General features: G+C 30.7%; 1 protein-coding gene across 1 annotated transcript; it reads right to left on the reverse strand.

The window, feature by feature from the left end:
- Positions 1-4,027: 4,027 nt before the first annotated feature.
- Positions 4,028-13,442, reverse strand: LOC100775839 (probable inactive purple acid phosphatase 27). Its single transcript, XM_003540546.5, has 13 exons — positions 12,800-13,442; positions 12,628-12,715; positions 7,817-8,083; positions 7,628-7,736; positions 7,293-7,407; positions 6,887-7,019; positions 6,567-6,754; positions 6,118-6,304; positions 5,964-6,031; positions 5,778-5,868; positions 5,504-5,692; positions 5,248-5,328; positions 4,028-4,335 (listed from the first exon to the last, which is right to left on the reverse strand). The coding sequence occupies exons 1-13, from the start codon at positions 13,135-13,137 to the stop codon at positions 4,282-4,284; spliced, it is 1,908 nt and encodes a 635-aa protein (XP_003540594.1). The 5' UTR covers positions 13,138-13,442; the 3' UTR covers positions 4,028-4,281.
- Between the last annotated feature and the right edge of the window lie 1,735 nt (positions 13,443-15,177).

A 15,177-nucleotide genomic window follows, 5' to 3' on the forward strand; every position in this document is an offset into this window, starting at 1 on the left:
ATGTTTATTTATTAATTCATCAGAAATAACATGGGAGAAATAGAAAATATGCAAAGTTACCAACTTTAATTTTCATAAATAAAAATTTTAGTTTAATTTGTATGCATATTGCATAGTTAGTGTAAAATTTTTACATTGTTTGAAAATTATGATTGGTATTATTTTTAAGTTATTAGTGTAAAAGTTAACAAATTTATTATATATATTATTTTATGAATGAAAGATGGTGTAAAAGTTTTTTACACTATTAGTGAATGAATAATTTATTATTATTATTATTATTATTATTATTATTATTAACTTTAAAGATTGTATTTTAATGTTTTGAAGCTAGGACCACTGCCACTTATCCATTTTACAAAGATTAATTAACAAACTATTGAATGAAAGTGGTTGGCTGCAAACATCCATCCTTTGATTGAAATAAAAAAAAAAAGTAAACATATGTAACCACTAGTTTAATCTTCCATCATGACAACCTGAGTCTTACAATCCTTAAAAAGTTAAAAGAAAAGTTTTTAGTGCAATAAATTATGGTGACTGTATATGGTGGTAACTGATGACTGATAAATAAACAAAATCCTAGTTTAATTGTAATAGTGTCTTATACAAGACATATAGAAAGTGGGTGAGGTATTTATACAATTTACTATACTTCATTCAAACCCCCTCCCCACAAAAAAAAAAAAATAAATTTCATATTAGAATTTGTAAGCATACATTAGGATTGATTAGTATATCCCTTTCAGAAAATTTATATGTCGAAGTTAGATATACAATGTGATATAATCAGTCAACCACTCTAAATAATATATAAATTGATTTGCTACGTATACAAAAATCTTATCTGTTCATTCCTTCCTCTATGTGTATGTTTCATGGATACTATCTAATTACTTTTCATTTCTGCATGGTTGATATTATGAGGAGAATAATTGGAAGAAATATTACTTAAGTTTGTGCAGCAGGTGAGTTTGGTGAGCTGGTTTGGTATGTTAGCTAGGTAGAATAAATTTGCACAAGGATTGAACACAGGTCTCTTATTACATGAGGTGTCAAGCATACTTTTTGATTTCGTACTTGCAGAAGCTGTCATTCTCAGGCATTGTGACTTGTGACTTAAAGGAAGTTCCAATAGCTAGCTGATTTGATTTAGATTACAGATATTTAAATAATACCTCACTATGAGAGGAATGCATTTGGACATATTCCTTCCTGAAAACGTGAATATCTACTTTAGCCAACATAGGAAATCTCTGCTTCTGATATATGGCACAACATTCCTGGTTTAACATGTGGAAATTTAGTTTAAAAATTAATGAACTGTTGAGTGATGGCCACCTGGAGAAGCAGTAATATTAAAGTAAATTAATTTTAGAAAAAGGGTCAGAAAAAGAAAGTAAATTAATTTTAGAAAAAGGGTCAGAAAAAGAAAGTGCAGCATACTTAATGTGGTTTGGTTGAAAGCAAAACCATTTATGTACGTTATTGTTAGCTCACATGAATAGCATCAACACAACAAACTTGACTTGTTTTCTTACTTATAGACTAATGTGAATTACATGTGTGCGAGAGAATAATGAGAAAGGTGCTAACTTCTCTTGTATATTTTATTGTTTCATTCATAGGACCACGAAGGCTCTTATACAGATCAATAAAAAAATAGTGAATATATATGGTCGGCTACAAGCATTGCATTGGTTCTTTTATACTGTATTATAATAAAATCTAACCAATCTAAGATTATCTTAAGAAACAAGATATCACACATAAGTAATACGAAGAAGATTAAAATTCCTTAATTTGGATCGGATCTGCCTGCCTCCGAAGACTATGCCGACATGTCGGCGATGGTAAACTATATAACCAAGAAAAACATCTTGACAAGTAACATTTGTTAATAGGATTTTTCACTTTGAGACCAAGCTTAGTGTTGTAATTCCATTACAACATAGAAGCAATATGTAAACTATATATACTGTATCCTGTACCCCAAAAAAACTATATACTGTATATTAATTTATTTAGGGAGAAGAAAGGGTTGATTTATTTATTTATTCTCCGGCTTAAGGTTGTTTAAATATATGCTCCTCCCCTTTGGTTAATGAACTGAAGCACATGCATGGTGAGGTGAGTTTGGATTGGGCTCAGCCCTCAGCTGATCTAAATAAAGAGAGAGGTCAAGCATTAGCATAGCTTTTAGATACCTTGTACATGCAAAAGAAGTCAATCAATGATGCTCGGTTTGAAGAAAGCTTCAATATTGTGTATTGACTTATCAGTATTAATATTTTAAGAATACCAGAGTAAATTTTGTACTGATGTGTGCAACAAACAAAATAAATGTTGCTATAGATTCCTTTATCCATGTGATTACATTATTTATAGAATTTATATTCTCATCCATCTGGAGAAATTTCATCGGAAACCTCACAGAGAAAATCAAGTAATTAAGGTTGAAATACCGCCAAGTACATATTGAATTAGGCTTTTATAGTCGGATGTGGACAAAGACTTTAATACTTTAAAGTGTCATTTCATGGAAAAAAAAGTTCCATGATAGAAACCATTTACATATAACAAAAGAACTTTGTATAGCAAAGCTACTTTTTTTTTCCGGGGGAGCTTTGTATAGCTGGAATTTGCCTCAATTATATACCAAAAAAAAAAACAAAAGCATATTGATAAAAAAAATTCAAGTGTTCAGAACTAATCAAGTGGTTGTTATGGTTGTTCTAAAAGGGCTAATTAATTAAGGCCATCTATTTGAAAGTTTAAATTGGAAAGATGGTACAATAATATATTTCAATCAGCCTTTACCTAAAAATCGAGGAAGTTCTTTGGGGGGTGGGAAAATAACAGATCAACGGATCCTATACATGGGGCGCTCAAGCAGAATGCCCAATAGAAGAATGAGGACCACTAGCCCAAATGAAAGAATGTGTGCATGCGTTATATTCTACATAAATTTTAACTTTTGAATGAAAAGCGTATGTAGGGGTTAATTACATACGAGCATGGAGCGTTTAGACTTTAGATTCATGTTGAATCACGTTGGAAGCACGTGAGTACACAGTGAAGACTGAAGAGGGAAGGTGAAAATAAGAAAAGTGATACTCTGTGTAGATGATCTAACAAACTTCTTTCTAATTCAAAGGACTTATAAATTTAATGTGTTCAATTCAATTTATTTTGGCCACATAATCAGTTATTTTTATCAATTTTTAAAAAATAATTATTCCTCTTAAATGAGGGAGAAAAAAAAAATGTTAGGTCAAATTGATTCCAAGCCCAAGTACGAGTGATAATTCCAAACATAAACATATGTGGATATGTTTTCGTAGTTCTGTAGAAAGGAAAAAACTGTTCTGGACTAAAACTGTTGGTTAGGTGGCCCAAAAGAGCCATAAAATAACGAGTTGCTAAATCAAGTTAATTTAAATTGTGAGAATGAATCGATGCTAGTTAATTCAAATTGTTCACCAATTTATATTGTTTCATGCATTAATTATTTTTAGGCCCCTAATTAAATAAGAGAGAGGTTAAATTAACATCCATTTGGAAGAAAGAGAAACATTAATGATAATGATATGCATTAATTATTTTTAGACCCCTAATTAAATAAGAGAGAGGTTAAATTAACATCCATTTGGAAGAAAGAGAAACATTAATGATAATGATATTTTTGTAAAAGTATATAAATTCAAGACAAATTTACTGTTATTAACTAATTTAACTACTTTTTTAATCTTAGTGAATTTGGTAACTGTGTCTTTTAAATAGGAACGGATAAGGAGATAGTATATAAGTTTTGTAAAATTAATCCATGTACCTGGTTGATGGTGGGAAACTAGTTTTGTATTTGCTTGAATTGCTTCGAGCAGGTCTTATTATTTGTTCTTTCACACTACCACATGTGATGCCGTGTTTAAACATTTGCATTGGTGTGCATCTGTGTGACATTCTTCAGTTCCATCAGTCAGTGGGTGCACTCCTCAATTCATCTTAAGATTTTTTCTTTTCTCAATAATAAAAAGGCTTACTTGTGAATATCATTAAACAGAACTTCCATCCAGATTTGGACAAAAAATACAGATGTTGAAGCTACAAGAATTCGTAGTCTAAACAAAATTACAACCATATACAGTATCCAGGGTGAAAAGTTGTTGGTCTCTAGATCTCCTTTGCCTTTCAATAACATCTGAAATTGTGTATTTGTCTGTAGGTCTCTATCTATAACATACATTTCACTTATGTATGCTTTCTATCTTGAGTGAGTTGTTACTTTGTAATGCGAAAACTATCCTTAACTTCTCTTGTATCTGAGATGACAAACTATAATGAAGTAGATGATAGTCAATATAATTTGTATATATGCATATGCTTCTTCCAAATGTTGAAAATAAAATATTTAGGTATGAAGTGATTCTAAAGTCATCAAATCAGAACTAAAAATAAGATGAAAAATTATGAAACAACGAATAGTAATTTTATTTCATTGGCAGCTTTAATATTAGGGTGCTTTGCTGTTGACCTGGAAAATTTTGAAAGATGACAAATGGAGGAAATATAATGAGGGCTGCATTAATTTTTGCTCCTCCCTTTGTTATCTTCACATTTCCACCCATGTCAATTACCAAGTACACCATCAAAAATAAAATGAGCCTTAGAGTAGCCTTGATGCTTGTAGAAAGCACATTAAACTCTATTCTTCAATACTTACATGGATGTGTGAGTTCCATTATAGATCTATTGTCTTAGAAAAGGACTGATAAATTTGCTCTGAAAAGGGAAATCCTTGATCTTTTATTTATATATTTAGATAGGTTGATGCCTAGATAACAGGTATTTATCATCATCTGATATGCAAGAAATGTCACTGAGTAGCACAGAATTTAATATATAGTTGAGCTATCTCATATTGTTGCAAAAGTTGTTTTGATAACTGTGCTTCACGGTTGGGAGAGGTAACTTAGAGTTGATTTGAGTTGTACTTTTTTTGGTTTTGTCCTGTCGTTTGTTCATTGTTTAAATGAGATGTCTGTTTCTTCTTCTTTTCGGTTCTCTTCTATCCTTGTGGGGAGATTTTTTATGAAAAAAAATAAAAGAGTGCACAGAAAAGGATCCACTAAGAAATCCGATAGCAATATAGAAACAGATGTAAAATGAACGGGTTAAACAATTAATAAACTCTATTCATTACCTGATACTATAATGAGATTGGAACATAAGCATATAAACACTAACCTCCAAGTTTAAATCATTCCTCGTAGCATGTGCTCTTAAATAACCAAACTCAGAAATCCTTTTCAGGCTCCAGCTTTTTACCTGTGGATGCAGGAAAACATAAATTTTGATTGCTTATTAAAAAATCGTAAGCACGATCCTGAAGATATATGGATGTATATATGAAAAAACTTATGCCATGTAATTTTCTTGCATGGGGAGAAATATAGGAAGCGTGGAGGATTGAGAAGGAAATATATGATGAAGGGATAATTACATTGCTTGAGAACTTGTCTAAGGTGAAGCCAGCCATGCCAATGACAGCATGCACAGGGGCACTGTAATTTCTGCCATCGTATGTGTCAACACCATTTTTATCCTTTGCAGGCATGGCTTTACATTCATTTTGAAACAAGGAACAAGTTCTCTCATAATTATGCACGTGCCCAAAAAGAACCAAGTCAACCTGTTTCATGTTCACAATACAGTCAATTACTACAAGCATGCCAATGAACTGTACACACAAGGTCTAAGGAGCTTGATTTGCTAACCTTATTTTCTAATAGCAATGGCTCTACGGCTTCCATAAATTTGTTTTCAGAAGGTAAGAATCCATGGTTGGTGGTGTACATTGGTCTATGTCTGCAAGTGAAAATGTCATGCATATGCTTAATGAATAGATCCAATGATGCTGTGAAGTTGAGACAACTAATTCATTAAAATTTTGCACAACTAACCCCATGAAGATTAGCCAAGGTGTTTTCTGTCGATTAACTGATGCCATGTCCTTTTGCACCCATTCATACTGCAATAGGGAATTTACACATGTTATGTAACTATTCAATTGCACTAGAAATAAGAGAAACATAATATTGGCTTCCCTCATTTTACCTGCTCAGAATTCTCTGACCAGTCATGCTCAGTTGATATTACTGTGAAATGAACACTTCCTTGTTCAATTGAGTACCAAGGCTTATCCTTTGCTGAAGTTGGCATTGGAAAGTATGTTTCATATGGTACTCCACATTCCCCACCAGAGTCAGGAGTAACATATACTGAACCGGAATCGATATAATCCCTAAGTATTATAACAATAAGTTTAGAAATGATATCATAACATTTTTTTTTAATCTATTTTTCACCAAATCTACAATGCCTGTTATTTATTTATGAGTATATAAATTCATAACGTGCATTAAATTTTAAATATTAAGTATTCAACAATTTACAGGAAATCAAGTAATGATTTCATGGGAACTTTTGTCTAAATTCTTCAAGTTAATCTATATATTTGAGGAAAATAATTGTTGGACTAATTATCATTTGTGTGGAGGTAATACCTCTCATGGTTCCCAATTGCTGTCATATAAGAAATCCTGGAAGCTACTGGGTTGATAAGGTGAAGGAAGTAATCCCATTCTGCTAGAAAACCTGTTGCATAGCTTATGTCTCCGATGTGAAAGACTGAATTTACATTGTTGGAATTTACATCATTGGCTATAGCTTTAATAACTGAAAGAGCTCCTGGCTGTTTGAGAAACAAGACCAGAGCTGGTCAGTACAAAAGTACCTAAACCTGACAACACTAGCCAAATCCTATTGGCCTATCCCAATATGCATCTGAAATCTAAATGCTTATATATTTGAAGTAACAGTTTACCTGAATGTAGTGTTCTTCTGAAGCATCAAGAGGAGTCTTGCCCATATCACCAAATGCAATGAATCTTAGCTCATCTGATCCTCCAGCAGGTGGAGTTGAAAATTTGATTTGTTCACTCCAACCAACCCAGCCACTGGATCATAAGCAGAAGGAAAATCAACTTATTTAAGGAGTTAAATCTCAATTATTGAAATACTTGGTGCACAAGAACAAATTCTTGAAGTTCATGTATATTAGTAGTATACTAGTATTCCATTAGGTAGCCTACCAGCCAAGTTCTTTTCATACTATTTTGACTGAGATCCGGTTTAAAACCTTTTTAAGATAAGATTACTAATGCATCTAAAAATGACTAACTAGATATTTTCTCAAACTTCAAGCTCAATTCATTCCGTAAAGTTCATACCTTCCATATCTGTAGGAGAAGGTGCTTGAAGGCTTAAGTCCTGTCATAAGTGCTGAATGAATGTATCCTGGATCATGCCATCCGAAATCCTTAGCAGGACTAGGCAGCGCTGAACCTGTCAATTTCGGATGGAAACGAACAATGAGTAAAACCAGTCTTTAACAATTATGAAAAGCTCTTTTTTATCATTTGTCAATATTCCTTATCAAAATAATGTAAAATACTAATTCACTCAATTTATGGTCAAGCTTCAAATTAAACTATATAGAGAGAAGCATATATGAAATACGTACGTATTTATGAGTAAGGAAAACTAAAGTAAAGCTATCACTCACTACACATATCATCTTGTGAAAATGTAGTGACTGCTGAAGCAACTGTTTTTCCATTTCCATATTGGATTTGCTGAGGCTCCTTGTCTCCACTAACCCATGTCAATCTCATCTGCAACACCAAATCACATTTGAGATTAAGAATAAATGAACAGAGAAGATTTGAAGCAGAAAGAGTAGTTTGCTACTTACTGATGTTCCAGTGGAATCTATGCTCGAGAGATGTCCATAGAGTGGCCTCTTAGGATTAGCAAAGCTCACAGGCGTGGACCTTCCCACAAGGCATGGTTCCACGAATCCACCGGAGAAGAACACGAACTCGATGTCACTTCTAATGTTGACAACATGAAACTGTAGTGAACCACTGCACGTTGAGACAGCACATTTCCCATTTTGGAATGTCTTACATTCTTTCTTTTTGCAACTGAGGTAATTTGGATCATTTTTCATGTATTGTGCCTGCGTTTTCGTGTATCCGATTGTACAACATTTATTAGTACAAGATATGGGACATTTACATGAACTCAATGCTTGAGAGAATTTTTTACTCTCAAGTCTCAAGAAGAAATTCTTGACATATTAGAGTTGATTCATAAATTAGAAATTTATTTAATTTTCATATAGAAATTTATTAAGAACTGAGATAGGTGAAATTCACCTTCGCTCCCTTAAATCCACAGACACACACAAGTAATGCTCAAACCTCATTTTCAATGTATTAATCATTAATGTTGGTACTCTACTACATTGTTTTTTTATTAATGAATCCACTCACGGGGCTTCAAATCTTCAACTTGTAGTTTTCAAGATTGTCCAGTTTTTTCTGCTTTTGGACTTTTCACCAAAACCACATTAGCAAAACCAACATCACAAAGTACACATACACACAAACTTAGTGCCCAAAAACTATTACCTAAACCTCACTTTCAATATATTAATCACTGATTAATGTTGGTGCTTTCTTGCCTTTTGTTAAGGAATCCACCCATGGAGCTTCAAATCTACAACTCGTTGTTTTCAAGATTGTCCAATTTTTCTGCTTTTGGACTTACCACCAAAGTCCAAAAGCACATTAGCAAAATGTACATCACAAAATAAATAAAAAGGACAAGAAAGGAACATATTTATATAAGAAATTTTGTTGTTGACAGTGAGACCAAAAGCAGACATTTCACATCTAGTGCTAAAATAACCGATTACGTGTTTATTAACGACAATCAACTAGACTTGCAGGGAGAAAAGATAACCAGGTGGAAAGCATCAAATCCACCAGATCATCAGAATGCTACTGTCCAGAGAAATTAGAAAATGCATAAATTGCAGATAATAACGAATAAGAATATGTCTTTATTCCGGCCTCACCAGAAATAATTAAATTAACCAAATGAGTAAATCTCTCATATGGGAACCAAAAAAAATGATCATAATACTATTGTTGAGTTTGCAATAACAATAACGGATTGCGTGAACGTAAGTCACTTTGGCAATGCCTTCAAAATATCTCGCTCAATTCTATTTCTAACATCCATTTTTGGCTTTAATGCCCCTAGTTGCTGTTTCAGATTCTTCTTTGACGTACGAAAAGAAACAACAATAATATTTGATTTACACTTAAATTAAAAGGACTAAAAGTGCACTCATAAATTATAATGTTTAAATTAAAACGTGCACCAAAAAAATGTTTAAAATAAAATAACAATCCAAACCGGATTATGTATAAGGGAAAGAACTAATATCCCACAACATGGTAAACCAAGGTTTAAATTTCTGTTGGAAAATGTATTCATATTTAGTGTCTGGCCATACCTCAAGACATGTGGGAAAAAAACAGCAATGCCTTCAAGATTGCTCAATTTTTTCTTATCACACGAAACCTAAATTAAAAGGACTAAAGGTGAACTTAACTTTTCATGCACAAATTACACAAACTGAAATTTGAACTTTCTATTATGTTAAATATTATTGTTGACGCCAGGCGGGTGGACTGTGAGTGCGTGTTTAGTTCGACTTCCAGACACATTGAATCCACCTCAAGTTGAAAGCTACTTTATGTAACTTCTATATTTTTTCCCCCTTAGATTTGAAGTAAAAATTGAGAAAACTTGCATTTTTAACGCCAATTCAAACAAACTGGGATTTAATCGAAGGAGAAATTAAAGACTGCTCCAACGTTTTTTTTGAGTCCCAGTGCATCATGTGAGGAACTAAAGGGAACATTATTTATTTCCATATCTATCTATCTGATTTTGACGCATCAATAATTTGAATGCATGTGATTTTTCTTCACTTTTTTGGTGTAAATGATTACGTGTAAGACGTATTTTCTAAATATCAAGTTGACTAGCCATTTTGGTCAAGATTGGATATCACTATGTTTATAAAATTACAAATACTATCTTTTACCTATTGGGTTAAGTTGACACGATTTATTAAGATGTAGCACTGAAAGTACGAAGGAAACGAGCCAAATTTGGATTGGAAATATACCAAGTTACTCATGTATGATTTTGGAGGGTCAGTATGTTACAAACAATAAACCCAACCTTCAATTGTTATTTATATATAAACTTAGAATGAAAAAGAGGTCAAATTATATTAATTTACGTGATTTTTATTATTGTTATAAAATTAAAGCCTACTATGTATTGTAATATTGCAACTTTTGTAATATTATTTTGAAGTTATACATAAAATAATTTTTAATTAATTAATAGTATAAAAACATTTAAACTCACTTCACACTATGTGGAAATTAAATTCCTCTCACTTTAATAAAACCCACTGAAATTTATGAAGAAATAAAATAGATGCAATTTTTTTACATGTTAATTGGCATGTGAGAATTTCAAGAAACAATGTTTTCCCACTCGTTCATTTGTGTAAGGCTAAAATAATTCAATGCATGGAGGCTGTTACAATAGAGATAGATGCAATGGAAGAGGACAAAGCAAAAACGTTATCGTGGATTGAGTTGAAACCTTAAAAAAGACGTCCAAGTTATGTACACAAGATGTAAAGCAACCGCAAACACTAGAAAAGGTTACACATGGACACTGTTGCGCCATTAGAATAGAAAGGCTATAAATGAATTCAATTGCGAAAAGCAAAGCGTGTGCGAACATAGACAGTTGGAGGATGCTTGCCACTTGTCACTATGGACAAGTCAAACTAAACTTTTTGGAGAAATAAGATTAATTTAGTTGTGAAAAAAAATTAAAAAATAATTACAGGTTAAAATTTCTTTACTAACAATATTAACCATTAATATTTACTGATAAAAAAAAGTAAAAACTAAACTTTTGAATAAGAAAGACAGTCTCTATTCATTATTTGATTTTGTGCCTTCGTGCTAATTAATGTGCCAACAATAACCAATTAATGCTAATTTACTATCATTAATGAATCATAGGAATTGACATTTTTCATAAATATTTCATTTTATGAATATGATTTCAACATTTCTTTTTTGTCGTTCCTTAGGTATTCTTAAATCTTTATAAATGATATTGTTTTATAAGTAATCAACCTTTCGAACTAAATAAATACTGTAAGAGAATGATAAAGTTTCATTAATTACAATGTTATTGTTTCCAAAAAAAATTTAAATCGATGGTTGCAGTGATATTACGCCAAATCATCTATGAATTGAAAAAATCAATAAGAAAAAACTTAGTAGTAATGTATAAAATGTCAAAATAATAAATTACAAAATTATAAACAACATATATGATAGAATTAATTATTTTTTCTTAATTTATGTATTATAACCTTGAACAATAGATAAAAAAAATAAAGAAAGCGTTTGATGACATGCGTTAAGTAATAAAAGATTAAATCAATAGAAAGTGTTATTAAAAGTAAATTAGAGTAAATAGTAAAATTAATTACTCTACAAAATATGTTTTCGGTCACATTAATATAGAAATTATACTATGATTTCTTTTTCTTTTGGGTTGATAAAATGGTAAGAAGGCTTAAAGAATTACTGTGCAGTTAGTAAGCAAAACATGATTTTGGATGGATTTAGGAAGATTCAAATATGTACCTAATAAAGGAAGGATGCAAGTTTCCTTCTAAATCTTTGAACATTTGTGCTAACTTATAATCAGTCTCTAAATATACATTAGTCGATTAAGTTAGTCATTAAATGTGTATTACATCACTCAAACTAATTATCAAAATTCTTAAAATGAAGACTGATATGGCTAAAGAAATACATTTCCAAGAATATATATCATGTAAGTATTTTATTATATAGGAACTAATATATTTTTTTTTATCGATATATAAGGATTAATATGATTGACACTAAGTGGGTGTTTATTTTTTCATTTAAAACCCCTTCAATTCTAATCTTAAGCACACTAATTAAGGAATTTAAAATATTTTTAAAAAAAATTCACGTTGAAAGTGTGTTGGAAATCATAGTATATATGCATTAATGTCAATTTTTAATTAAAACCTTTCATTCTGAATTTCTTAATCAGTGTCTTAAAGATACTGATTAGCAAAATCTTTAAATTATAAAGGAGATACAAGAAGAGTTAATGAAAAAACAATGGCAATGCAAAATTACAAATAAATGGAAAAGACCGACTAATAAGCTTGAAAGGGGAGAGGGAGGGACTAGTTGGAGATAAGGTGATTGAAAATGGAGGACAAACGTATTAATAATTTGCCAAACAAGCAAGTTTTGCACCATATACATATACCCAACAAAGACAACAGGTGCGCATTAATGAGGCATGCCATGAACAGTTTCATGAATGCACGTTGTTCCATTCATTCATTTATTTATTTATGCATTTTTCCCTTTATGTTGGTCTTGTTCAAGGAAATGAAAGATACTTTAGGCTAGCTGGATATATATGGCACAAGTCTCGGTGAATAAATTAATGAGCTCCGATGGAAGAAAATGATTGCAACAAATGTGGAGCATTAAAATAATTTAAAGGCAAAATAGAAGAAGAAAAGTAAAATATGTGTGTCCATGAACGTAGTACCTTGACAGGGTAATGACAAAGCAGAGGAAGTTTGGCCGTATCACCAGTTTGCAGATAGAAGGCCTCATTCAGAATACAAGTTTTCACACTGCACAAAAACAAGTTGTTATTATTGGTTAAAACTCCATTATCTATAATCACATATACTACAACTCAATTCTTAGTTTCTTACTCAGAAGTGGAAGGTGAGATCATAGCAACCCAATCACTGACTGAAGGATTGGAAACCCCAGTAACTGTGACCGTCACGAACTCGTCATCTGACAAGCTAGAATTTGAGGTGACATTGACTTTGACAAAGGGATTTGAAGCAGAGCAATCCTTCAAAATTCGTCTGTTTATCATTCTGAATTCTGATACCAGAGTGAAATTGCTGTGTAGGACTGTGGTGTTGGTAACCACAAAGTCCAAGAGTGAGCGAGTGAGAGTTTCAGAGGTTGAACAACCAAGGCTAAGGAAGAAAACCAGTAAAATTGATGCATGTTTGAGAACCCAATTACTGGATTCCATGGAAGAAAAAGAATGAGAAGAAAAGAAAGAAGGCCTTGGTTTTGGGTGTATCGATATTCGACCAAACTTTCCCTCTCTTAAATAGTTGTTGTTATCAGTCTTAGGATGTGTTTTGAAAGTGAGAAATGTAGCTTTTAGAAGGAAAATAAGCAGTTATGGAGCAATTGAGGATCCCTGATTAATTATATGGATTGTGATGCCTGATACTAGCAAGGATTTTAATAGATTTAAGCAAGTTTAAGTCTTTGGTATTTATCTTTGATTCCAATGGTACTTGGGGAAAACGTGGTGTTTTCTTTTAATGTGTACTAATGTGGAGTACCAATTTTCCCTATTAATCGGTTGTGAAGGTGCCTTGTGTTTACATGATATGATTATGAATATGACACACACTCTGTCTAGCTAAGTAGGAAACAGAATAGAATTTTAGTTTGACTTTGAGTTTCATGTTGGGCGCCACTTGGACTTGGGAGCCAAATGGATTCGGTCACTAAATTTATCATTTTCCTTTCTGTTTTCACACCCATCGTTTCGGTCGCCTTTAATTTCTTTCTGCAAATTTAAAATTTCAAAAATGTAAATTTAATAATCTTTTTTACTACTTCGAAAATGAAAACAATTGAATTTCTAAAAAAATTCAATAGGGAAATCAGTTGACTTTATATTTTTAGAAATTATTCTTTTTATTTATGAAACTATGAAATGTGTATTAAAATTGTCCATGTCATAAGTCATATATCTAATGTTGTAAAGAATATAAAAAAAATAAAGTAGGAACGAATATATAATAATAATAATAATAATAACAATAATAATAAAGAAAGTTTGACTTTGTTTTTTATGTAAGTTTTCTCATTTAAATTAGGACAGTTTAAATATTTCCTTCTAAATTATTTTATTTCTCATAAGTCATAAGTCTAATATTCTGAAAAAAAAAGTCATAATTATAATGTTGAATAAGATCTAATAATTTATATTTATAGCTCTTATTTTTATAATAAGATCTAAATTAGGACAGTTTCTTTTTTATACATTGTCTATATATGTGTGTGAAAGAAAGAAAGTCTGACTTTGACTTTTTTTTATGCAATTTTTTCAGACAAAATAGAAATACATTATTTCTTAATTATTTTATTTCCTGTTTAATTAATAAATTATATTAATGATTAATAAAATTAATAGAGTGCATTTTAATGTACACTTAAAATATTTTTTTTATTATTAGTAATGGGGAAAATGATAATGGGTTTGAATTGTTTTATTATTCGATCACCATTTTCATTTTAATTTTGATATAATTAAACTCCAAATAAAATAATATGTTTATGATTAAAAATTTTGGTATTTTTTCATTTATTTATTATATTTAAATTAAAGTAAAAATAAAATAATGTATTTATAATTAAAAAAATTGAATTCATATATTATATTTACAGATTATGTTTATTTAAAATATAAATATTTCAAGAAAAGAATAAAATAAAAGAATATTTAATTTTCACTATTTTTATTTTTAACTTTGAGAATAATGAAAGTAAAAATTAAATAATATTGTATAAAGTAAAAATGAAAATTTTCTATAACCTAGGGGAACTTCAAAACACTTTCTTCTTAATTATTTTATTTTTATTTTATTTTATATGTTTTATTAATTACTGGGACATAGAGAGTGGATTTTCAATGCAAAATTTACAAAAAAAAATTATTTTTTGTTATTAGATATTGGGGAAGGATAATTAATTTTGGTAGTTTCAGTATTGAGTATTTGAATTGATGTATTTATTTATTTTATTCATAAACTTTAATGTTTTTAAATAAAAAAATATCATATGTAAAAAATAAAATATATTTTTTGTTATTTACTTAGTGAAACACTATTCAGCAAAAAATAAAGAAAAAAAACACTATTTGTTATTTATTTTGCGGAAACTACAACATTCTACAAACTCACTCTGAGGCTATGTAACCAAAATCAAATTTGGAAGTATGAACTATGAAGCCCAAATCACTAATTCCCGATAACGAGCTGCACCATGAATT

This window comes from Glycine max, chromosome 12, assembly GCF_000004515.6.
Source record: "Glycine max cultivar Williams 82 chromosome 12, Glycine_max_v4.0, whole genome shotgun sequence".
NCBI lineage: Eukaryota > Viridiplantae > Streptophyta > Magnoliopsida > Fabales > Fabaceae > Glycine > Glycine max.

Excerpts from the sequence above, each read along its gene's own strand:
- LOC100775839 (XM_003540546.5), bottom strand. The coding sequence starts at position 13,137 with ATGGAATCCAGTAATTGGGTTCTCAAACATGCATCAATTTTACTGGTT. Across the intron at positions 6,755-6,886 it reads CAGAAGAACACTACATTCAG|CCAGGAGCTCTTTCAGTTAT; the intron begins GTAAACTGTTAC and ends TTTCTCAAACAG. Across the intron at positions 4,336-5,247 it reads GGAATGATTTAAACTTGGAG|TTTGTCATCTCAGATACAAG; the intron begins GTTAGTGTTTAT and ends ACTTCATTATAG.